Here is a 25,070-nt window from a genome sequence, read left to right as displayed (position 1 = left end):
CAATGTGTTTATTTTTGCAACATTCATTCACGTACCAACTCAAAAACAAAATCGTATACTGGAACACAGAAAAATCCACGCCCGTTGTGCTTTTCTAATTGTAATTAATCGTAATTCAGTCAAAACTATGCGACTTAACGGTAACACCGGATATCCGCATTATCTGGGAATTGGACAAAGGATATTAAAACGAGTTCAGGTATGAAAATAAGCTGAAAACAGCAGAAAAATGTAACGTAAACTTTTAAAGGGTCAAAAAATGACTGGTCAACACTCCTTCTCAATTATCTAGAGCAGTTTTCCAGACGCGATCACTGGACAAACTGGGTCGAGATCCGAGATGTAAGGAGTGGAAAAGGAATGCAATGAAATGCTATAATATGACCTAGAAATGTCACTGACTAGGAGGGTTATGAATAAAAAACAAAGACAAAAAGCGCTGTACTACTTGCTCTTTGCTTAGTCACTGGGATGATTCGGCTCAGATTATACGAACAGCATTCACGGTCCTGTACGTTTCCTTCGTCGTATTCCTAGTTCCCACCATACAAGCTTTCCTGTGCAAACCCCTATATTTCGGTTTCTTGAAATAATCCTTCCCAGTTGCGGCACAGTAGAGCTCCATAAGGCCATAACCAGCCAGCGAGTGGGCGTTTCTATCCGCAAGGTGGGGGGAGGGGGGAGGGGGGGGGGGCTATTTAGGGGTCGCTTTTTCCACCCGCCAGAGAAAAGGCTATATGATCGCAGGCTGTGTCAACTACCTCATCAGTGGGTTTAATGTGGCTAGTTCATTTATGGAACCCAATTTACTGTTTAGAACTGTGCCTAGGAGTTTATACACAACGGAATCAAGTAATTTGAGGTTTTGAACCAATTTCGCAAAGTGGAATGTGGAGATAAAGAGCTCCCGCGGTTTTTGTCATTCAATTACAGTGGAACCCCGTTAATCTAGCCACAAACGGGCCACAAAAATCTAGTTGTATTAAAGAGGTTCTTTAAATAAGAAAATGACTGACTGAGCATTTTTCGGGCCAGAATAAATTGGCCGTAATAACAAGGCCGTATTAACAGGGCGACCGTAAGGTGGGGTACCACTGTACATCTTTCGGCTGTTTCCTCCGGGGCTTATGTATTATTTCGATCAGTCAATACGTCCACCGCTGTGTTTCAAAATGGTCGCGTCCAAAGTTTGATCAGGCATCACGCACGGACCAGTGGATTCGTTAGAGCAAGTGTCTCAGTAAGAGGTGAACTCCTCAGTGAGATCTGCGGGGGACTGAGAACCTGTGATCAACCCACACCTAGTCTGAGTACCACCTCTGGTGAATAATAAGAATATCACCCAGGAATATCAGACCGCTCAAAGTTAAAGGGCTCAAGCTGGTTGATAGGTCAAACTTCCCACGTACCAAATATTACGAGAACCACTTTCTGGATCAGTTTTGCCGCCTTATGCAGAATGTGAAAACTCGCATGGCAACTGAAAGTTGAGTTTACTAACAGTGAAATATTTTACCAAGTGCCTCAAGCACCTACTAAATCAAGGCACGATTCGATTTATTTTTACAGACAATTCTTTGATCCTCAAAAACATGCCGACAATAATGGTTTGATTTAGCCAAACAAAGCAAAGCAACGGGCAGGAACTCTAAGGAAGTGACAAAGTCAAGCGAGGGCGAGAACGGAAGGCTGAATGAAAAGATAGACCTAGTTTTTTTTTTAACTGTGCTTGGTTTGTTTTGAAATGTTGTTCATTAGATGAAGTCCACAACTGACCTAAACATTTTCTGCGTTATTAATTGCTACTGTGATATTTTTCTTACGATAAAGCACATAAAAAGATGGAGGTCAAAGCATAAGTGTGAGTAACCGGCATATTTGAAAGCGCCGTCGAATCAGTGACGAAGGACCGTAGATCCAGGTGCAAACACTTTTAAAGCCTACTGAAAGATTCTAGTTTCTCATCAAGGGAACACAAACACGAACACCAAATTACAAATTTTAACGCGCCATCTCTTTAAATTCAATTTCTTTTACCGATGTTACCATCATTAACGGTCATTCAGTCGGTTCTTTCCAGCAGATCGTAAACACCGCAATTTAAGGTGGCCGAACACAGTTTTTAAGTGCCTATGCCTAATTCAGCATCACTTTTAAACTATTTATGCTTTGGTGCCCATTTTTTGCAAGAGTCAAGGTTAACCGCAGAAGGGTTTATTCCCGCATTTTGGCTAAGGTGTGTGCTGTTGCCATGGCAACGGGGTTGGTCAAAAACAAGGCTTAAAAAATAGTTTTTGTTTATTTAAAGAAAATCCAGTCGTTAGATTTTTTTCATTATTTGCCCACCACGAATTGACATTAAATCCCTTCTGTCAACACTGTTCTAATAAAATTTTGACGTAGACGATTTTCGTAATTCGCCGTAAATCGTTTTCACTGCATGTTCTGAATTATTTAAAATTCCCTATGTCAAAATTCAGATTTTTTGTAATAGATCATTCACGTGGTTTCTGAACTATTTTTTTGCCAAATTTCTTGAAATTCTAACGACTGGATCGTTAGAAATCGGCAAGTTTCTGCAAAAGCAATCGGTCTCAATTTTTCAAGCAACTGCGCATGCGCTGTATTTAACTGGTTTCTTTCGGTAACAAAGAAAAAGCTGAGAATTACTGGGTTCTTTGCATCGTTGCCTTTTCTAATATATCTTTGTAACAAAAGACTAAAGCCATCAATACACTGCGTTCAAATATAGAGAAAAATAGCACAGATAGTGCGGGTGTTGAGTAAATAAAATGATCGCTGGATCGCTCTATTGACGGCATATTTGTTTTCCCAATCCTTGTGCGCGCGCTCAATTGCATCAGCAAAAGCGCGCGCGAAAACCGTGCTCGGCCACCTTAAATCGAAACCGAACCGAAAGCAACCCGCGAAAAGCGCCAAATCACTCGGCGACCTGATTGGTCAAGAGAAGGACATCTTGTAAAACGCAACTGGACTCAAATCAAATCAAATTGAACGAGAAAAAACACTTGACTCAGTTGTAACTATGCTATAGAACGTTAATAAGGTAGCTTTCTTTCGGGCAGGTTCTTAGTTTCCTGAAAGCTTAACAATTCTGCAGTTCCTTTTGCATGTAATAGCGAGGACCGAGCGAAGTCCACTTCGGTCATAATAAGAGTGATTTTAAACAAACCCGGACGATCGTGAAGCGAAAGTCCGATTTGTTTTTAAATGACGAGTATGATTAATAATGCTAAAACAGGACCTGCAAATAACCAGTCAGATTCGAGAGTTTGTTATTATCTATCTTGGCTTACAACAAAAGACCGCTAATAGCCATAAAATCGGAGAGAGAATTCACGAAAATCATTCGTAGCTTCTCCTGTCCTTGCTTTTACTTCATACCTTCTTGAACTGTACTGGCGACGACTTTTCTTTACCAATTATCGGATACGTACAAAATTAAAATAAGAATTATGTCTTTATTCATTGCGAAAATTATAAGCCAAAACGACACAAATCTTTCTTAGCCTTATTGTTTTAAGTCTGCGTTTTAATAAAAATTAACCTGCACTTCGATATTATTTGCATTCGCTAGAGCCAAGAGAAAATGAGTGTGCTAGAGCCTAATCAGCGGGTAATTAGATTTTTTTCGTGTTTTTCTACCCCTGGTTGTAAGCCTTCAAGTCAGTGATATCGCGAGGCAACATTTTAAGACGGCTGTCAATGACAGCAACACAACAATAGCTTCATCTGGCCGATTAAAGTAGCCTATTTTTTTTTTTTCTAAAGGTCAATTATTTGATCTTGGAATTGCTACTTCCTTGACACTCGATATTTCGTGTCAAGATTTCCATAAACACATAAGAGCACAAATCTTTCTTTGCATTTTAACCAACTGTTCAATCGATCTGCACACGAGAAATGATGTTATCTTTTTTTAGAGTTGTTTTTCTTCATCAGCTGCAGAACGTTTGTTTTGTTTTAAAAGTTTCCACCTTTTGTATAATTTACCGGCTAATAAAATTCAGGTTTAATTTGTCTTTGCGAGATATCTTCCTTGTTCTGAGGTCTAACTTATTTCCCTTTAGAATTAAAATCAAAGGTTTTTGCCTTGCCTACAGCGTTCTTTGAGTATTGTTTAAAACAATCTGGCAAAAAACAGGATGTTTTTCGAGCGATGCCATGCTTTCTTAGCACAATACTAAACGGGTTCCTTTCATTTTCGTTTCCTCACAACACCTGCGTTTCGAACAAAACAGGTCAAAACAATACAAAAAAATCAAAAATTCAAGCATGCATGCAACTTTATCGCCTGGAAGCACTAGAAATCACAAGCATTTGGTATTTCCTCTTCAATGTTTCGCCCATGGGCCGGTTCCATGGGTGATGCCACTCAAGAATTTGGAAAGCGTTGAAAAAAATCGCATCCTTCGAATGCCTTCAACGAAACAATTCGCTCGGTTCAGTGAATAGCGAATGCATGAACGGGCGACGCACATTAAAAGTTAGAACCATAACAGAACGGAGCCAGTGATACGAATGAACACAAGTGAAGCACTGTAACACGATACTGTTCTGAAGACATTTGAGCCGCGCCTAAGAGGATGAAGTTACGAGGCCCTGTAAATACATCAGCCCAAAGTGTTCCCACCACTACCAAAGATTTGGCACAAACCTTAAGGTAATTTAAGACATGCGGTTTTCAACTTGATATTGTATTGTTATGAAAACGGACCTATACGGTTCACTTTTCACGTCTAAAGTTCACTTCATGCGACTTGAGAAACAATTGCAGCTCTCACTATTTTACCGCCTGTTCGCTGAACATTTGTTTGGAAACAAAGAGCATTTTCAAGTCTTAAAACGCTGTTTGAACAGCAGGGGCCCTCGCTCGATTAGTGAAGCCCTCAGTTTAATTTGATTGGTGATGTTTCGTGTAGAAAATCAAATAAATCGCTGCGGCCATTTTATCTTCAAAGTCTTTCACAACTATGAGAACAGGTTTTCGGGTAGCGCGTTTTCTTTTTCTGTTTTTATAAACTGTGTTTTTCCGAAAAGATTTTAATTATACGGTGGTGCATTGTTACCTAATTAAAGGACATTGTTTATATTTTAAACGGAAACTTATTGACCGGTGGACCCCTTGTTATCATTAACAATTTTCTCAGCGTTTTTCTTCGACAATTTACATCCGGCTGTTTCTCTAGGCAGTTTTAATTTATAATATTTTTTCTCTTTTATAATAGAAAATTCTTTGAATTTTCCAGTTTTCAGGCTACAATTTTCTCAAGGCGAGAAATTCCACTTAATTTTCTTAACCTTTTAGTACACGAACAAACACAATTCCTGAATATCCGAACTTTGTTTCGCGGCCGGTGTGTGTGAATTTAAAATTGTGACAATTTAAAATTGTTGAATTTGTAATTTGAAAACGTTTTTCATCCGTTTTACAACTAAATAACTTAAATCAATAACTAGATTTTCCATTGAAAACTGTAGAAAACTCATGATTGTGATTGTGAAACGACCACTTTCTAACTTTCTACTGGAGAGATTGTTCCTAAATTGAGTTCCAAAACTAACGGGTTTATTATTAACATCATAATATTAAATCGCCCTATTGATTTTCATAAATTGCTATTAATGTCAGTGAATCAGTAACCTTTTTAACTGATAATGTTATTAGTTCTCCTGGCCCAAGAAAAAGAATATTTCACGTCCCTAATTGACTGGCCATTTGCTTGACAATGTCGTGTGACGTTTTGGACAAAGCTTCATCTAACAAAGCTTGTCTTTCTTTCAGTACACCCCCAAATGGCAAGGCCCACAAGAGATCAATTCGTCGTCAGGAGCGAGAAGGCAGTCCAAAATGCTACCACTGTGACAGGGACGAAAACATCACTGTGGAACATTTCCTTGTGTCATGCTCAAAGTTTGAAGAAATCCGATCAGAGCTTCTCAGTCAGCTGAGAGGCGAACTTGAGGCTATTGGCGAGAGGGGCTTTCAGGTGTGGCAAAGATTCACAGCCAGCAGCCCAGCCTGCCAGTCGCAGATTATACTTGGAGCGCAAAGCTTTGGTGCCTTAGAGGACGAAGCTATAGATCACTTTCGGACAGAGTACGTCGCGAGGGCCTGGAGCGAGAGAATTGTCATTTGAGGTCGCTGATGAAAGTAACCTCGTTTTCAGATTTGTTATCCCGGATGATATTTTCTTCACTTTGTCCTTTGAATTCGTGTACTCAAGATATTTAACTATCGTTAATACCAGAAAATAACTTCTAAGCGTTACTGTACAAGCACTACTATTTGCAAATCCTAGATAAAACCTCATGAAAAATCTCCTTTTCTCCCGCGACTGTCGAACACCGGGCGCTAAGACGATTATCAAGTCATTCATCTCATTCATTTCTGTTTCGTTGCTTTAGCGTTGGGGTTTTTGAAACCAAAAAGAAATTTGAACAGATTAAAATTCAACGCGCTGACGAAACAAAAGAAAAACAAGAAAACAAAACAAAAGAAAGAAAAAGAAAAAATGAACAAACGGATCATAAAAAGAGACGAAAAAATACTTGTGAACAACAACTTTATTAAAAAAATGCTCAAATTTGACATAACAAGACAGATTAAACATAATTACACAAATGTAATAAGAAAAAAAAATTATATTTAATACAATGCTTCAATAGACTTCTATATTCCTATACTCAGTATGAAAACAACTTTGTAGTAATAAAATATGCTGAAGGACATTTGCCTTGGAATTTTTCTTGCTGTCATTTTACCGTAATTACAACCACATATAATGGGATATAATATATAATGTATAATATGCAATATAATATATAATTTCCCAATAGACTATGACAAACACGGCCAACCAAGTCAATCGAAAAACGGTTGGCAATAAAAGTGTCGTTTTGAAAATTTTCAAAACAGACGCTCTTTGATTCAAAGAGCTGAAACACAGTATTTTAGGTCCTTTAGTAACACAGACAATCTCTTTTCCAAGAACGTATTGGGCATTCACGTACAACCTTCTCCGAGTGTTTGGCTTTTCAATATCGAGGGTTCCACAGCGCTTGTTATGTGGTGCTCACTTTGGCGAATTCTGAACTCAGAGCTTTCATGACATCCTGGTGTGAAAATCTATCATTGTCGCTCTTGATGCGTGCGTAGTTCTGCTTGACAAATAACGCAAATTTGCTAGGAGTCCTTGTCTGTGGTGTTCCGTCCTTCTTTAACTGAGGAACAAGTTCCAGCCGGCTATTTGAAATGAGAAAGGTAAAGGAAGAACCATAAGGAAGAAACATAATATTCTCGAGGAGGGCTCGGGCAATTTCTTTGAGCACGATTTTTTTTTTCAGGGTAAGGGAGTGCGAGAATTTTTTTCAGGGTGAGGGAGAACCTTTTGTTCCATGTGTCTACGCAGGGTTCGTACTCTTTTGAGCTATTCAAATTCCATGACTTTTCGTGACCTTTTTCATTTTTCCACGACCTTAAGTTTACCTGTCACTTTCGAAAATCTGCATTTTTTGTAATCTCTGGCATTCGCTTAAGTGCGTGTAGTTCAAAATTCGGTAACCCGCCTTTAATTTATTTTGTTCTTGTCTTGACATGTGCAGCGATGAACGTACCACACTTAACTATCATTTTCCATGACCAGCAAATTAAATTCCATGACTTTCCACGCCTGGAGAACAAAATTCTTGAATTCCATGACTTTCCAGGTTTTCAATGACCCGTGCGAGCCCTGTCTAAGGCGTGGCTCGCTTTGTACGATTTGTTTTGTCGCTTTATCTTGTACAGAATTTTTTAGGGTATTCCCCTTCCCGCCTCTCCTACCTCCCCCTTTATCTAAAATATAACGGCCCATCCCTTACAAAGCTTTAAAGCTCTCGGTTGAAACCGTTATTATTTAGGATGTTGCTTTGTTGCAGAAACTTTAGCAGCGTTCAATGTAATGGCTGTATCGAATTCACATGTCAATCACAACAAACGAAAAACACGTAGACATCTTGTCAAAAAAGTGAAAAACTTAAGTTTACCTGTGGCAATACGCACATCGGCTTTTCTCCAAATTCACTGACTTAGAATGCCGCCCAAATCTAAAAAACAACAAAAAATTAGCAAGACTCACTTAGCGTGCGGGTTGGATAGCGTTGTTAAAAAGGCTAATTCTGGCGTACTCACGTGTTGGCGCAATTGTTGTTGGTACATCTGTACGTGTATTTAGCATTGATGGTGTAACTGTGACATCGAGATATCGGCGGTAGGTCTTGGTGAGCACGGTTAGCTCTAAGTGTCCTGCAAAGGATTCAAGACAAGACATTGCTTCCCAAACGTTTTTCTACGCCATTATAAAACGACAATAGTTCAAGATTTAATCATAATATTTCGTATTTTCTGACGAGGAAAGATTCCTACTAAACAAAGAGAGTCTCACCATTTTTTCCACACAGCTCCGTGACCGGCTTTGACTCCGCTGATCATCCAGGCGGCAGCGTGACACATCTCGTGGATAAGAGTGTCACGCAATCGGTCTGATGAAAAAGAATCGCAAAGTAGGGCATAGTCGAGGGCGTTTTAGTTTCAGATAAAAAAAAAAAAGTTCTGTATCACACGAACATAAAATCGTCCAAAATGACACTTACAATCTAACAAGTTGTCTTCCAGTTCATATTTCAAGCAAAGGCGAGGACAAAAATTATAAGTTATTTGCGTTTCTATACAAAACAGACCCTAAAATGCTTTCTATATTCAGCAAGTATAGCAAGTACCACACAACAGTTTCATACCTGCCGAGTCTATGACTTTGTCTGCTAACTCAATCCTGGCCACACGGAGGCCATTTTTCCTGAAAAAATGAAACAATATTTAGTGCAACTGGGAGTGAAGGAAATCCAAGGGTTCAAAGCAAGCCGGGAAACAGTTAGACCGTTTTGTGAGCCCGCGTTCCTTGCCCCACACCACGGATGTGACGTCATGGACAAGCGCTACAATAAGAACCCAAAGTATCGCCCCCAGACAACAAGCCGCCCAGCCAAAAATAGATGAAAAGCTATGAAGGATTTGAAGCAAAAACATGCAATCGGTAATCAGCGAGTGAAAACCGGAGAGACAAGTCAAAACAAAAAACAAACAAACAAACAAACAAACACGCAACAACCACAAAACACGTTCGCCACGGCTGGATTATGATTGAATTACGAAAGAAATATAACTTACTTGCTGTAATAGCAGAATCCTGCGGTGCTACGCATTCTCGGATTCCATGTAATCTGGAAATCTGACGGCATCTGTAGAGTAAGGCAAATTTGGTATTTGCAGTCCTATTTTTGAGATTCAAAAACTTGATATTCTATTGCAGAGTTTTCCGCACAAAAAAACCAATATAATCTCAGAAATACGCACAGCAGCGGGAACTATAACAAGAAACAGGTAAAAAACGTCAAGCGCGGGAAAAGTAATAATAAAAACGCAAGAGCGCGGGAAAAAGAGAAACTGGCGCCAAGCGCAGGGAAGAAAATGCAGAGGCGCGGGAAAAGTCCCCCCCCCCCCCCCCCCCCGACACCTCCTTAAAAACCATGACACTGCTGTTATTTTTATACCTGATTATCGAAGACCGTTCGGTTGTACAATTCAAACAGTTCCTTGACAAGTTTATCCTTGCTCTTCTTGAACTCTTTTTCAGTGGAGTATGGGACGAGAATGTTGTCCAAGATGCTTTTAGGACGGGAAGAATGGTTGGACGACAATACTCCTAAAAAAGAGTGAACCGGCCAATACAAAACCAACAAAAACAAAAAGGGGTAATTAAGAGATCAAGGAGATTACGAGATCAACAAATGTAAACAAAACTGGACAATGAACATCTTTATTGTTTACATGAGCCTTTGCGCTCTCGGTTATTTTCTATCTTGTTAGTGTCTGTGCCTTTGTTAATACATAGTTTCAAAATGAAGCGCTGTTTTAACAAATCTTGGACAATCTGTAATGATTATGATCTACATTTAACTTAGCATATTACGTAAAAATCCCTGAATTAATCTTACTTGCAAGTGATTTGTGTACGTAAGAAATATAAGGCATTGTAAGTAAGTAATGTTAGTAACATAATGTAGTGTAAGCGAGGTAATGTAATGTATTGTAAGTGATGTACGTAAGTAATATGTAGCATATTGTAAGCAACTCAGTAATTTTATGCAACGTTTTGTAAGTAGGTTATGTCGTATGTAGTGAGTAAAGTCTGGAAGTAAGTAATATGGCGTACTGTAAGAAGTTAATGTAAAATAACATTTTGCAAGTGATAATTGTTAACTAGGAATGTAGCAAATTATAAGTCGATTTTAGTACTGTGTTGTAAATTGTAAGCTTTGTAATGTAAGTATTCTGTGATTGTAATGTAATATGTACAGAGTAAATAAATAAAAATCTTACTTGAAGTAGGTGTCTTAAAAAGGGTAGAACTTGTGGCTGCAACCAAGGAAAAATAAAAAAAAATAAAAAATAAAAAACAGAGGAAGCAAGCTTAAAATGCATGACTTGAAAATCTCTTGTAGTAGTAGTAGATCCACAGTAAAAATAATTGTTTGTTTAAACTTGAATTGCATCTTTATACTGTCGAACAGCTGGGCAAGAGACAAATTCTTTTTGTTAAACAATGCTAGCATGTAAGCTTATGTTTTTTTTTATCTCACATTAACCTTACTTGATTTAGGACTATTGAAATTCAAAGGAGTGTGATAAGTTGAGGCTGAAAAAAAAAAAAAACCACATTTTGCGAGGAGAAAGCTTAAAATGGATTTCTCTTCTCTTGGGATTTGGTAAGTTAAAGTTGGAGGGTAGTGGGGGATGGGGGTGGTCTTTAAAACATCTCTAGGTCCTGGTTTTAGTCATGGCTGGGTCATTCTTTCTGGGTGGGTCAATTTAGGAAAAATTTTTTAACAAGATTGAATACTCCAACTAATGTACCTGGAGTTGCTATCTCAATATCTTCATTTTCCTTGCCATCATCAGATATTTCCTCCAGTTCTGGGGTGAACCCAGGATCAAAAAACATGTCATCTTCCTGATCTTCATCATCATCATCATCATCATCAGCCACAATAAACTCATTTGTGCTATACCAATGGAAAAACACCATTGTGAAAAAAATAAATAATTGGATCAATACCATTTCTTGTATCAATTGCAACACATGAACTTTTCAATTTTAATCAAACAAAATTTAACAGAAAGGGATCATGTCTACTTAAGTCATCTGCGGTTGAATGCCCATCAATACGCTCAATCAGCACTCGATTAGCACTTGTTCAACATCTCAGTTGACAGTTGGTCGAGAGTCAACTAATTTTTGCAGACGTACCATTGAGTGTTGATCGATGCATTTGAGTCAGTCTACACTCGGCCAACTATCGTCAAACTGTTGATCAAGATGTTTGTCAAGTTTTTATTGAAGGTACCAATCGGCACTCGACCGCAGAGGCCTTTAGTTCACATGATCCATGGAAAGCTAGTGCAAATTCTTTGCTATAATTTAACATGAACTTTTTGTTAGTTTCTGGGGAAGTTTACACATTGCAAGTTTAATTATAATAATTATTGATAATATTAAGCTCATTTAATAATAATCATGTTATCTAAATGAGTTATTTAGCTCTTGGGGAGCTTCCTGCTTTGTTTTCAATCAATGTTTGTAAAAAGAATAAAACCCACCTTTCTTCTCTTTTTTTCCTTCCATCATACAACTCTGATGGTTTAGGAGTCCTAATTTTCTGCAAGACTAAAAACAGCAATCTCAATATTACCAAATGAATTGAAAATGCCAAACTGAGAAACAAAATTATTTAACAGAATATACTTATGATAATATGAAAGATGTACATACAAAGTTCAAAGTCATCCATGTCGCTTTCACTCTTCTCTGGATTATATTTCTTGAAGAGCCTTGCACTTAAGCTATAAAAATCAATTAACAAAATTATACTTGCAGTTTATATTTGCGAATGTAAAATTTCACGATACAGCTCTTTAGTCCACAGCCAAAGGAAGTTCATAGATAAGTTGATAACCTGTGCATAGATTTTAATGGGCTATCAGGAAATGAGGCATCTTCAATTCCATTACTGCTGTCATCATTCATGCTGTGGAAAGAAGGTAAAACAAGACCTTAAACAGGAATTTAATTTGCAATTTCTGACAATATGCTTAGAACTATATAAAGAGCTAATTCACTGAGTAGGAGGGCCGGACAAAAAAAAAAAAAAATTTGTTCAAAGCCTTTCAGTTTGGCATGAACCTTAGTGCCCTAGTTTGGTACAAACTGATTGAGAAACAAATATTTTTCCCCCCTGGCCCAACATGACTCAGTCAGTTATTACGGTACTGATCTTGAGTTTGTTGGAAAACCTTGAAATGTCTTGGTGAACTACTAATTGTGCGCATGTGCTAGATAAATAACTGGCATTTGTAGGATGTCGTTTTCCAGGTGGGCTCACATTAGCCTATTCTTGCATCACAGCTTGCACTATTGTTAACTTTGCTAGCATTGAGTTAGTGAGGATGTATGGTGGCATGATAACTAACATTATTGTACCTGTATCTAGTTGGCCTCTTTTGAAATTTATATTGAAGCAGCTCAATTGCATCAAAATTGTACCTTCTGTTCAACATTTCTAATCTGACACAGGCATAGCTCCAACAAGCACAGTTGCGAAATAACTCAAATTTATCTTCAGCTGATATTTTAATTTTCTTACCTAGACTTGGGTCTGGTTGAATCTGTTGATAAGTTACTTTCATCGTCACCATTTCCTTCATGGGAGTTAATCAAGAGGGATGCCAAATGGTGTGACTTTGCTTCATTATCCTCGATATCTTCAAAAACATCGTCTTCTTTCTCATAATCATCATCAATGCCATCATGTCCAGCATTGTTGTCTTCATCATCAGAGCACCTTTTGCTATTATTATGAGAATAAGACTCCTCAACAGTGGACACTTCACCAGTCTTTACAGGACTGTCTGAAACACTAACATCTTCAATCATGATACATGTGTTACTGTAATCACTCCTGAAAAAATGCAAAAGCTCAATTAAAGAATAATTCAATACACATCCAGAACTTGAAAGGCTTATTGAACACCTCTTTAGAAGAAGACTAAGATGCTGGGAACGATCATATCGTACTTCCAGAAGCCTACAAAGACATTGCACAAGCATGAATTACATGGTCATGCTTCCAAGCTTCGCGTTACGTTACTTTAAGACAGCAAACTTTGCTTTCATATCACTGATGAAGGCTTAAGCATTAGCCGAAACGTCTGTCGAAACATATCAAGAGTCAGTGTCAAACCTTTTTCCATAGAACTTATGACATCTCCCAACTACACTTTTCCCATTTTTAAACACAAGACTAAGTTAAATCTTTGGGTAGAACCTTAGTGTGTGACCATTGACATGTAAGCTTATTGAACACCGTACGTTCATGTGGTACTGTTTATTATGCTGCACAAGGTGGTTCTAACTTTTATGTCTGAGGATGAAACCCTACATGTAGTGTGTAATCATTTGGATGAAAGCTATTGAGCAGTACTTTGATGTGGTAATGTTTATTATGCTGCACAAGGTGGTTCTAACTTTTATGTCTGAGGATGAAACCCTACATGTAGTGTGTAACCATTTGGATGAAAGCTATTGAGCAGTACTTTGATGTGTTACTGTTTATTATGCTGCACAAGGTGGTTCTAACTTTTATATAGGATGAAACCTTATTGGGCAGTACTTTCACGTGGCAAGGATGATTTCTCAACTTGTCTAATTTATACCCAGAGAAGCAGCCTCATTTTTGACACTTTTAATCTCACTGACAATCATCACAGTCTGACGCTTTCTGTCTAATTATTGGTTCCTTATGGTGCCTTACCTAGACTTAGGAGGGTGGATTAAGTCTGTCGATACGTCACCTCCACTACCACCATCTATTTCATTGGACTTAACCAAGAGCGACGCTAAATGGTGTAGATCTTGTCCAGTACCCTTGTTCCTAACATCTTCATTAGCATCATCGTCATCATCATTGTCAGCGTCATCATGTTCATTGTTACCATTTCCATTGTCACAATACTCTTCATTGTAACTATGGGAACCCAATTCCTCACTAAGGGACACGTCTCTGGTCTTTACAGGACTGTCAGCACTGTTGATATTCTCAATGATGTTATTGCTATGATCATTCCCACATTTAGTGAAAAAAAAAAGACAAAAATAGTAAAACATCAATTAGGGAAAAATTGCATTTTACAGCCATGATGTCAATTATATTAACATCCTCTGAATGCTGAAGTTACTTTGCTGAATTTCCTCTTATGTTTAGATTGTGGATAGATCCATACTGCCCGTCTATTCAAATGAAAGCTCTCAAGCATAGGACTTTCATGTGGTGATTATTTTTCAATTTGCTCTGTTTGTACTTCCTAAGCATTTATGTGTTCAAAACTTCTAATCTGACGTACCAGTAACAACAGACAGTTCTGAAATCTTTAATTTGCTCACCTGGATTTGGGGCTGGACAATTCTGTGGACAGGTCACTCTCACTGTTACCATCTCTTTCATTGAAGTTAACCAAGAGGGGTGTTGAATGATATTCTGCAACACTGGGCATCTTGTTTGGATTTATAAGACTAGAAATAATGATGTCTTCAAAGTTGTTATTGCTCTGATCATTCCTGCTATAAAGGGGGAATATAACACAATGTGACAGGTAAATTTTAATTAGCACTTTAAACTTCATCAGCAGATACCAGTCTGCAACCTGACAAAGTGTCTGCTAAGTATAGGAGACTGTGCATAGAAGGTAACCTTTGGAAAAGGCTCAACTGTAATTTTCATTGTACATTAATATTTATGAGTGGAATACTTTTAATTAGTAAACTTCCTCTGTGTGTTGTACATCACTTTATAAGCCCAACTAGTGCTTCTGACATGGAGAAACATAATGTTGTATCCCCGCCACTGGATGAATTTGTGTTTGGTGGTCCCAGATTCAATTCCTCCACACTTTGTAAATAGCCAACCGGTTGTTCTCCCGCCAGTTGGGGTTTTTAAAAAGTTTCTGTTTAATTTACAATATTTTTTTGTTCATTTCAGTGTTCTCAATTAGCACAATAGTGCTAAAGACTTTGACAATTAAATAAAGTGATTTATTTATTTATTTATTCACAGAAAGCTACTTTCACATGACAATTGGCTATTTTCAGAGAAGCAAGACAAAATCTGAGGCAAGTTTCATCTTACAGTTGCTCGTGAGAATGTTACTGGAAAAAAAACAACTACAGATGACAAAGTAATGGTCCCACGAGCAACTGTGAGATGAGGCTTCCCCAAGATTTCTTTTCACTTCCAAAGTGGTGAGTCAAAGGTAAGTTTTGAATTTTTCACTTTAATCCGACACAGGCATACATGTAGTTCTGAAAAACATGGCTCTGAATTTATCTTGGTGTTTTTAATCAGGTTACCTGGACTTAGGGCTGGTTGATTCTCTTGATAAGTTACTTTCATCATCACCATCTACTTCATGGGAGTTAACCAACAGGGGTGTTAAACGGTCTGGCTCTTGTTGAATTTCATAGCTATCGTCAAAACACTTATCATTGACACTGCAGATGTCATCATCTCCTTTACTGTCATTTAAATTGTCGAAGTACTCTTCACTGTTGCTATGAGAACAAGATTTCTCAACACTGGACACCTCACTGGTCTTTACCGGACTATCTAGAGAGATACTGATGTCTTTGATGACATTCCTAGAAGATTGTGCGATATAGGGAACATCCCTGCTTTGCACAGGACTATTTGAAATACTGATAACTTCAATGAAATTACTTTTGTGGGTCCTCCTGCAGAGAGAAAAAAGGTAAAATATGTAAATAACTCCTGAAGTCCAACCAGAACTTCCAGTCTGTGGATAGAATTCTAGGATCATGTGTACTAAAAGCATCCGCAGTAGAATGTTGATTGATTCCCTTGTCAGATCGACCTTCGATCAACACTCAATCGATATCTCAATCAATACTTGATCAACATCTTCACCAATACTTGGTTGACACTCGATCAACATCTTGATTGACACCTGATTGACATTTGATCAATTATCGATCAAAATGCGGCTGAATGTCAACCAACTCATATGTATCAATTGACACTCGCTGGCATACTCTCTCTGCGACAATTACTCGATTCTTGACCGATGTTTGAACGAGATATTGTTCAAGAGTCAATCGAGTGTCAACCAACATGTCAATTGAGGGTATCGATCGACACTTGACCGTGGACGCCTTTAGTACACATGATTTGAATTCTATTGTGTGGTGATGTGGTGATCTCAGTTTTTCAATTTTTGAAATTTGGCAGTGTTGTGTTCAACCCTTTGAATCTGTTGTCTTTTAGTGGTGCAGCTCTGAACAGCAAAGCGATAATTAACACTTAATTACTGGTCCTGAGGGAAACACTCAATTTTGTTTCCTGAGAATGTCAATGTAGCGGAGAGAAACGTTCAGATTCGGGGAGAACAAAATTAAGTGGTTTCCCAAAAGACATCTTATTAAAGTTACCTGTTATGTAGAACAATGGACACATACAAAGATTTCACATTATACAGCTGTTGGCAATCAACTTTTGTGGGTAACAGTTACATCCTAGGTTTTTCAATGTTGACCCCTCAGCCTGTTCCAGCTATATAACTATCCAGTTTGTTCTCTTTAATTCTACCTTACCTGAACCTGGGTCTGGTTAATTCTACTGATGAGTCACTCTCAGAGTCAGATTTCACAGCGTGTGTCTCTCCTTCAACAGATCTGTGTTGTAAATCGTTATAAGCATAACTGTCATTATCATTACTATCACCCTCCTCCTCCTCCTCATCATCATTATCATTGCTGCCAGTATGCCCATTATCGTCATTACTACTATGCTTTCTCTTGTTATGAGAACTGAATTTCTCAGTTTGGTACACCTCACTGATTTCTGATCCATTTGAGTGTTCCACCATTTCTCCATTGAAAAGGCCCATCTTGCTTGACAAAGAACTTTCCTTCTGTTCAGAGATATCAAGTTTTGTTCCACAATTAATTTCACCAAAGCCATCTCGATTTAAGTCAGAAAAACTTCCTATAGGGTCCTCAGCAACATCATCACAACCAAACTCATCCTCATCAACCTCGTCATCATCACCATTATCACTACCACTATCGATGATATCAAAACTAGTGTTACTTTCATCAACATCTATTACTTCTTCATTGTCAATATTTGTAAAAACTGTCTTGGACTTTTTAAGAATGCTGTTACTGGCTCCTTGGGATTTTACTGCTTTCTCCACCTGAAAAAGAACAAAAGAGCAACAGGCAAATCAATGACATGACTGAAAGTCAAATCACACAAGTGAATAAATGTAAAGTGTGAGCACTTTGAACTGACTTTGTGGTGTTGTGTTGCAACCAAGCAGATGACAGATGATCCACATGGGTAATAACCCCCTGGAGTGAGTCCCTTTTTAATATAAAAATGAGGAGCGAGGTTCTTTTTCTGTGTGCTTATGGGCCTCAACTCTGTCTCGGTCCATAAACACGCAAAAAGAGAACTTGGCCAATATCCAGCCTTATTATATGGAGAAGAGTGTTTTACTGGGAACTAAACCACTCGTAGATTCCATACGCCACTTCATCCGGGACGTGAGTGGTGTATTTTCCATATGTCACCTTTGTGAGTGTCGTATCGTTCAATGACGTCACGATTCCCGCCATTTGCTTTTGTTGAATTGGTTTCTCCATATAATAAAAAGAACATTACACATTGGCTCGAAGATATGAATTTTATGTTCTCGTGGCAAGAACAATATCTCACTCGTTCGCTTCGCTCACTCGTGAGATATTGTTCTTGCCACGAGAACATAAAATTCATGTCTTCTCGCCACCGTGTAATATCCTCTATATCTTGACCTCACACTTGGTCAATAACCCATATATATATATTATTCATTTGAATGAGGGCCCGGGGGAGGTACTTTGGGAATTTCTGGGTGGGGATGTGCTGCTGGGACCCTGGAACCCATAGCCTATACCAGAGCTAGTTCAGCTGAATTTTGCTACCCTATTCTAGAGTAAACTCCCCAAATCCCCCCATCTATCGACACTGTTGAGGCTGATTTGCGTAAATTTCAACTTTTTTTGATTTTTTTATATATTTTTGAGTGGCAATTCCTGGTTTCCGGAGTCTAGATAAAATCTTCAACCAACCAGTCAGTTTTGTGAAAAATGATACCCTATTCTAGACCCAAAAGCTCTGATTTACATACCCTATCCTAGAGTAAACTGCTTGAAAACCATACCCTTCACAGCGGCACATACCTATATAGCCCACATATGGCAGTGCCCCCCCGGGATGTGGGGTCGGGTCAATAGCTTACCTCTTCAATCTTGGTAGACAAACTACGCTTGTTAAACCATCTGCGTTCCTTGCCTATGTTAAGAAAACGTTCTCTAACAGACGCACGTAGATACATATCTATAATTTAACTTTTCTTGCACCTTATTTAGAGTAATATGAACAAGAACGTTGAGACAGACTCACAGTGACTTACTCGAATTTTGGCGCTGAAAATGAACGGAGCGAATAGAAGAGGCGAGGTTACCTTAGAAAATAAGCTGATTGGCTCATTGGAATTGATCTAACCAATAAGAAATCAAGTGTGTAACTAGGCCTCATAACGCTAAACACTAACATGGCGGCCCTGATGGACTTCGCAGTTTTCCGAATTTGCTCATCTGTTGTGCCCAATATGTTGCCTGGATGTACTTCTAAGACATCGTATTTAGTTGCTAGAGTGTTTCCTGTGCGCCATCTCTGCGGATCAACCATCCAAAGTAGAACTTCTTGGCAAGAACGACAGGATTCTCACAAACATATGAAAATTGATCCGCTTCAGAGAACTCGAGCGACATTTGTTCAAAATAGGGGCGTCCCTGGTGTGGAGAATAGACCAGCAGCCACAAAATTATCTTGTGGTGTTGATTCTAGGTATTTTAAAGTAAAAACAAACAGATGTTATCACTCTCGTAGATATGTAAACACGGCACGCATTGTGGAGGCCTGTCCGCCCGCCATTCAGCCTTATCTTCGGTTGATTCGCTTTGACAAACCAGTAGGAACATGGCTACTGTATTCACCATGCACATGGAGCATAGCACTTGCAGCATCTCCTGGCTCTTTTCCAGACCTCAAAATGTTGACTCTTTTTGGCATAGGAGCACTGGTAATGAGAGGGGCTGGGTGCACTATTAACGACATGTGGGATGTAGATTTTGATAAGAAGGTAAGGAGGTTAAGTACAGTTGAACCTCTCCCTCCTGGGGGGGGGGGAGCTTCCATATAAAAAAGGACAGGGTTGCTTGTCGCACCTTTTAGGGGTTAAAATAGACGTTTTTGTTCCTCTTAGGCTGTTCAGCCTCAAAAGGCCCACAGCAGGAGCTTGTGTGGTATTTTTTAAAGCATTGAGTTGAAAAAATATGACAGGAGATTATATGTTATGTAAGAGTTGGTACCTCTAAGGGAGGGGGGAAAATTTCGGGCTACAACAACAAAACAGGATCTTGGTACCTCTTAGGGGTTCTTTTTCAAAATTTCGAACAAGCACCCCTGTTCTTTTTATATGGGAAACCTCCCCCCCCACTGACCTCTCCAAAACAGTTACCTTGGGGACAGAGGAAAGTGGCTGTTGTTGAGTGTTGTTACGGGCAGTAGGGGTATTATATGACACCTGTCTTTTGGGAGGGAGTAAAAAGGTGCTTATTGTAACATAAATAGGTAATGTAATCAAAATATTTACATATTAAAAAAAAAAAAGAAAAAAAAAAACAGAAACCAAACAGAGACAAATGTGCGGTATGGATCAAGTTTTGTGACCTTTCCAAACGAAATATGAGGTTTTGTATACTCTATTTGTTAGTCATTGACTAACTGGCTATTAAAAATAGACAAGCAACCAGGGTTAAACATATTAAAACAATTAAAACGTTCTCTGGCTTAAATATTTAAGTTTATTTCAACTTAAATTTAAGCTTATTTTAACTGAAATTTTTCAGCCAGAGAACGTTTTAATTGTTTTGGCTATTGTTCTGGCTATTGTTGAAACTAGGTTATTTTGGCTGTTAGGACACACTTTAGTGGCCATTGTTGTTTTGGAGTGATGGTCATTGTAGAGAGGTGAAAATAAAAGTAGTCTGCAAGCAGGCTGACTTGTTTGGGTAGGGCATTGTGGGGAAGGGCCGTAATTGAGAGCTGGTGAAGCTGGCGAGAGGAATGGTCCTCACCCCATTCGTCTTGCTGGCTCTCGGCAGCTCTGCCAACCTTGCCTGCGATACCCTACCCAAACAAGTGCGCCTGCTTGCAGGCTACAATACAAGTAAATGTATGGACAGTCCACTGGGACAGACAAAATGGCCATTGCAGAGAGTTGGCCATTAGTGGAGGTTTGACTGTGAACTAAATTTAAAGTTACAGAAGTGAGATACCCAAAACTGGGTTTGGACCATATTTGCTGTGAAAAATGGAATAAAAAAAACTGGAAGTTTAAATTATTTCTGGCTCCAGCCTGTGACAGAGACATTTTTAGAATTGAGCTAAAGGCACATTATACTCCAGATGCTGAGGTTTCATCTGATTGAGACAATCCTATAGTCTGAATGAGAATACAGTACCACAAGCTGACTTTGGTTGATTTTATTGCCCATATAGGTGGCACGCACTATTTCCAGACCACTAGCCGATAGTTCTCTTACGCATTTCCAGGCCTTAGTATTTCTTGGAGCGCAGTTGAGCATTGGGCTCTCAATATTACTCTCGCTAAACAACTACAGGTAACAGTACTTGGTTTTTACAACTTGCTGCACACAGTATGTACTGTGTGGTCCATATCAGTTAAAATTAAATTATTTTCAAAATGCTATTATTCTCTAAGTCTGAAAAAATTCATGGAAGTAACTAGAGTGAGGGCCATTGAAGACTGATGCCATAGGGTTGCCACTGGACAGACCTTTAAATTGGTCTGACAACTTTTGACAAATCAAAATGCAGGAACTACAAGAGGCAGAGTTGTCAAGCCAGGGCTCTCAATGAGCACCATAGCACCTGTTATGGCTGAGCATGCTTGATAGACCCCTGTAGTTACAGGTGAACTTGCCTGTAGTTGATACAGTTCACTCCTAAAGTAACAAGTTTGTTATGGGGGCAAAGATCAAGGCTACAGGTGAATCAAAACTTGATGACAGCCATGCAAACCCCCATTCACACTCTGATGATTGTCCTCTGTACCACCGACAGTTCTTAGAATTGGATTTGGTACATCAAAATTTCTCAAATTATTTAAAACATTGTCAGGTGGCAAGGTAATAGCAATCCTCTTGGTCTGTTTCAGTTGGGCCAACCAGAATATTCTGGACCACCTCCAGAGGTGGCCCATTTTAATCGGTCTGACTTGTCTGACCGAAATTTGCTGTTCTATTTTGAAGAATCAGTTTGTTCCCTTCAGTGGATTTTCAGTTGTGTAGGGGATTGAGGAAAGGAATAGAAAATGGCAAGAGCCATGCCTTTCAGTTAGCCACGTTCGACTGAAAAGTTCCGTTTTCCTTGGTCTGGCATAATGCAAAGCACCCCTTGTGTCTTCCCATAGTAAATATCTACATTGATCTTCTTTCTTTTAACACTGACAGTATAATTCTTGGAGCAGCATCCCTTGGACTTGTAGTGACATATCCTCTGATGAAAAGAATCACTCACTGGCCTCAAGCCTTCCTTGGTGAGCAGTTTTCTGCTCGTATTCACCGTTTGAGGAGCTGTATCACAATTTTTATGCCATTTTTCTGTTGAAGAAAATTGCTTCCTAATAGGCCATTTCCAAGTTGCTTTTACCTCTGTTTCAAAATGAGTCTTGGTGCACAACCTGTCATATTGAAATGAGATTTTCTTGCGCATTCATTGTATGACAAATCAAACTCATTAATATATGAAAGGTTGTGCACCAGGACTCGTATTGAAACAGAGGGAAAAAGCCACTTGGAAAGACTTATTGAAGCTAGAGATATAGATTTGTGAAGATAATAGATGACAGTTTTGTAAATAAGAAGAAAACACTAAAAATATCACTCACGGATAGTTGTTATTAATGAGGAAGAATAAGATGGATTGCAAATGACAAAATAAAAAAAAAATTGAAATGTAGTTGAAATTATACAAGGATTATTTTGGATGGATACATTATTACAACAACAACAGAACTTTTATTTGACTATTTTTACTTCAGGTGGCTCATCAAACATCTGGTGCTGTAAGAGGTTTAAAGTCTCTGCAACAATATTATTATTTATAGTATTTGCATGCTGTGTTTTATGTAGGTATGACATTTAACTGGGGTGCCCTACTTGGCTATGCTGCAGTGCAAGGGAGTTGTGATTGGTCAGTTTGTCTGCCGCTATATTTTGCGGGAATCAACTGGACACTTATCTATGACACTATCTATGCCCATCAGGTAATAATTGAATTAACTCTCTGAAAACTTATGTTTAAGTATATTATCTGTGCAAAATTCATCATGTGCATGATAAATTCCCCTTAACCTTGGTGTCAACAGACAGGTTCTCATTTTCTTGACCAATAGTGCTAGTTGAAGAAATCTCATACACACTGCAAGGCAAATCTAGGCAACAATATTGTGAGTTAAAATACCCAAATTGGCAATTACATGTAGCCAACTAGAAGCTGTGTCTACTGTCCTGATATCCTGCAATATCAAGTCACTGACCTGATATGGCTATGATATCATGCACACTTGGCCAAATTTGAGTATGTAAAATATTAATACCTAATAATTGTGCCTTTTTGGTATGCTTTGACAGCATATCAGACTCGTTTGTTTTCGCCGTGGGTATTTTGGCTTGACTACATCTCTGCAAAATCTGAACCATGGTTCAAACAAACTTCCCTGGTATGCCACAAAGCATACAAGAAGGTAGAATTAAGTATCAAAAGTTTATAAGATTATCGCTATTCAGGATTACTTAAGATTTAATAATAGACAAACTACACAGAAATCCATATGAATGTAATTTTTTTGCTTTTAAATTAGTTTGACATCAACATAAACATCAGAGATCAAGGGGAAACTGAATTCAATAATGTTTATGCATCTGTTGGTAGAATGCATCAATTGTAATTTTTTCTTGTAGGATAAGGCAGACGATGTCTTAATCGGTGTCAAGTCCACAGCACTGCTTTTTGGGGATCAAACAAAATTTTGGCTGGCAGGATTTGGTGCTCTATTGTTGAGCAGCCTGGTTCTTGTTGGAATAAACAGTGATCAGACATGGCCTTACTATGTTGGACTGGGTTGTGTTGCTTCTCATCTCGCATGGCAGGTATATAATTTATGCTAAAATAATGATTGCAATCATTACAACCAAATGCCTTCAGAATTTAAAATGTGATCCAAGACTTGTAATCTTTTGTACTGATTACACTTCAATCCACGTGGTAGTAATGATAAATTGGCAGCCCTAATAATTTTCCAGTATACCATTTATACTCCTGGGTTGACAAAGGCACTGTGAGTGTGCCAAAGGACACTCGACACATTCAACCTGACAGATTTGATTTCCACAAAGACTTCTGAATCCTGACACACTGTTAGTATACAGGCCATTGTGCCAACAACAAAAAAAACCGGCGAATTTTCAGGTGATGTTTGGCAGGTTTCATGAATGTGCTTTACTTTTCTTTTGTAGATTAAAAATGTCGATCTCTCCAAGTCATCTGACTGCTTGTCAAAATTCAAGTCCAGCAAATGGCTTGGATTGATTCTTTTTGCTAGTATTGTTGGTGGAACACTTGTGAAGAAATCCACAGACAGGGAAGAAACAGAAGAAACACAAAGCAAGACGAAGTTATAAATAAATTAAAAAGTGGATTGAATTATATCTTTTGCAAGTAATGTACTGTTGGTATTGTACTGTTAGTATTATGTAGCAGCTGATGTATTTGATTGTAATGTCAAAAAAACATTGTAAGTTATGTAATGTCTAGCAATGTAATGCAAGTATTGTAGGTAGCCAACTGTTAGTGTTATAAAACTATTGTAAGTAATGTACCGTCAGTATTGTATAGTAAGCAATGTATTGGATTGTAATGTTATAAAAAATGTACTGTAAAAAAAAGGTTTGTAATTTTAACAAATTGTAAAGTATGTCATAATTCAGCTGCTTCGGGGGCTGCAATCTGCTATCTACTTCGGGGGCTGCAATTACCTATCTACTGGGAGCTTCAAAGAAAGTTTGTCATCATATGGTTAGAAAGGGCAGATGAGGCTTACTAAAAGCTCTAGTAAGAGCAATTTGAGACAGTGAAAGACATACCTTGGAACTTTTGAATTTTGCATTCAAAAAGACAATCTTCTGTTGCAGTAAAGTATAAACTTTGCATTTCATTAGTCTCTATTAATCTTTACTGATATTTTGATGGTTTGTATCTATTTATTTTGTTTTGTTTTGTATATTTACTCTTGTACCAAGTTTATATTTATGTGTACCAATGTATTTGTTGTGCCTCTTTCCTGACTCTCACATTTTTAATTATTATAATTATGGTCACCCAACTAGTTTAGCTTTTTAGTTATTTTGGGTGTCCCACTACTGTATGTACTGTACTGTTTATTTATTTATTTATTTATTTAGAACTATAATCTTGTAAATTCTTTTAGTTGTTTACAGTAGTAGAAATAAACTGTTGTAGCTTGTAAACAGACATGTATGTGATTACAACCTGAATAATAATAATAATAATAATAATAATTTTTTTTTATAAATAAGAAATTCAAAATAATAATAATAATAATAATAATAATAATAATAATAATAATAATAATAATAATAATAATTCCAGAGGATAATGGGGTGAGAGAGAAGGAAGATGAAAAAGTTGAAAAGTATCAAGATCTAGCAAGAGAAGTTCGAAAAATGTGG

The 25,070-nt window shown here is 38.1% G+C and overlaps 3 protein-coding genes across 5 annotated transcripts; 2 read left to right on the top strand and 1 right to left on the bottom strand.

The window, feature by feature from the left end:
• The first annotated feature begins 1,077 nt into the window (after nt 1–1,077).
• On the top strand, nt 1,078–6,753 carry LOC110048442 (uncharacterized). Of its 2 annotated transcripts, none has more exons than XR_016201787.1 (2): nt 1,078–1,861; nt 5,807–5,921. XR_016201787.1 is itself a non-coding variant. In XM_089272639.1 (2 exons), the coding sequence occupies exons 1-2, from the start codon at nt 4,608–4,610 to the stop codon at nt 6,159–6,161; spliced, it is 432 nt and encodes a 143-aa protein (XP_089128765.1). In that variant the 5' UTR covers nt 3,543–4,607; the 3' UTR covers nt 6,162–6,753. The 2 variants fall into 2 exon arrangements, 1 of the variants encoding a protein (XP_089128765.1); XM_089272639.1 differs by lacking the exon at nt 1,078–1,861 and adding an exon at nt 3,543–4,684 and having other exon boundaries at nt 5,807–6,753.
• On the bottom strand, nt 6,571–18,767 carry LOC110048433 (uncharacterized). Of its 2 annotated transcripts, none has more exons than XM_089272637.1 (18): nt 18,470–18,767; nt 16,779–17,383; nt 15,522–15,902; nt 14,559–14,735; nt 13,930–14,229; nt 12,763–13,077; nt 12,076–12,147; nt 11,892–11,962; nt 11,720–11,786; nt 10,976–11,124; nt 10,442–10,477; nt 9,613–9,764; nt 9,230–9,300; nt 8,800–8,858; nt 8,448–8,544; nt 8,195–8,308; nt 8,050–8,109; nt 6,571–7,267 (listed from the first exon to the last, which is right to left on the bottom strand). In XM_089272637.1, exons 1-18 carry the CDS (start codon nt 18,563–18,565, stop codon nt 7,087–7,089), a joined length of 3,003 nt encoding a protein of 1,000 aa, XP_089128763.1. In that variant the 5' UTR covers nt 18,566–18,767; the 3' UTR covers nt 6,571–7,086. The 2 variants fall into 2 exon arrangements, with proteins under 2 accessions (XP_089128763.1, XP_089128764.1); XM_089272638.1 differs by having other exon boundaries at nt 14,559–14,732.
• LOC110048367 (4-hydroxybenzoate polyprenyltransferase, mitochondrial-like) lies at nt 18,764–24,848 on the top strand. Its single transcript, XM_020754155.2, has 6 exons — nt 18,764–19,375; nt 20,797–20,918; nt 21,771–21,856; nt 22,452–22,585; nt 23,283–23,471; nt 23,838–24,848. The coding sequence occupies exons 1-6, from the start codon at nt 18,785–18,787 to the stop codon at nt 24,000–24,002; spliced, it is 1,287 nt and encodes a 428-aa protein (XP_020609814.2). The 5' UTR covers nt 18,764–18,784; the 3' UTR covers nt 24,003–24,848.
• The last annotated feature ends 222 nt before the right edge of the window (nt 24,849–25,070 follow it).

This window comes from Orbicella faveolata, unplaced genomic scaffold (genome assembly GCF_042242905.1).
Source record: "Orbicella faveolata isolate gen_17 unplaced genomic scaffold, um_ofav_v1 contig_35, whole genome shotgun sequence".
Lineage (NCBI taxonomy): Eukaryota > Metazoa > Cnidaria > Anthozoa > Scleractinia > Merulinidae > Orbicella > Orbicella faveolata.
Note: the sequence above shows the minus strand (reverse complement) of the source record. Positions and strands in the feature narration are given on the sequence as shown.

Coding starts and splice junctions, on each gene's coding strand:
- LOC110048367 (XM_020754155.2), top strand. CDS start 18,785: ATGGCGGCCCTGATGGACTTCGCAGTTTTCCGAATTTGCTCATCTGTT. Junction 20,919..21,770: donor CTCTCGCTAAACAACTACAG/GTAACAGTACTT, acceptor TAACACTGACAG/TATAATTCTTGGAGCAGCAT. Junction 23,472..23,837: donor CTTCTCATCTCGCATGGCAG/GTATATAATTTA, acceptor TTTCTTTTGTAG/ATTAAAAATGTCGATCTCTC.
- LOC110048442 (XM_089272639.1), top strand. CDS start 4,608: ATGAAGTTACGAGGCCCTGTAAATACATCAGCCCAAAGTGTTCCCACC. Junction 4,685..5,806: donor GATTTGGCACAAACCTTAAG/GTAATTTAAGAC, acceptor TCTTTCTTTCAG/TACACCCCCAAATGGCAAGG.
- LOC110048433 (XM_089272637.1), bottom strand. CDS start 18,565: ATGTATCTACGTGCGTCTGTTAGAGAACGTTTTCTTAACATAGGCAAG. Junction 13,078..13,929: donor ATCCACCCTCCTAAGTCTAG/GTAAGGCACCAT, acceptor GCATTTTTTCAG/GAGTGATTACAGTAACACAT. Junction 8,859..9,229: donor GGATTCTGCTATTACAGCAA/GTAAGTTATATT, acceptor TCATTTTTTCAG/GAAAAATGGCCTCCGTGTGG.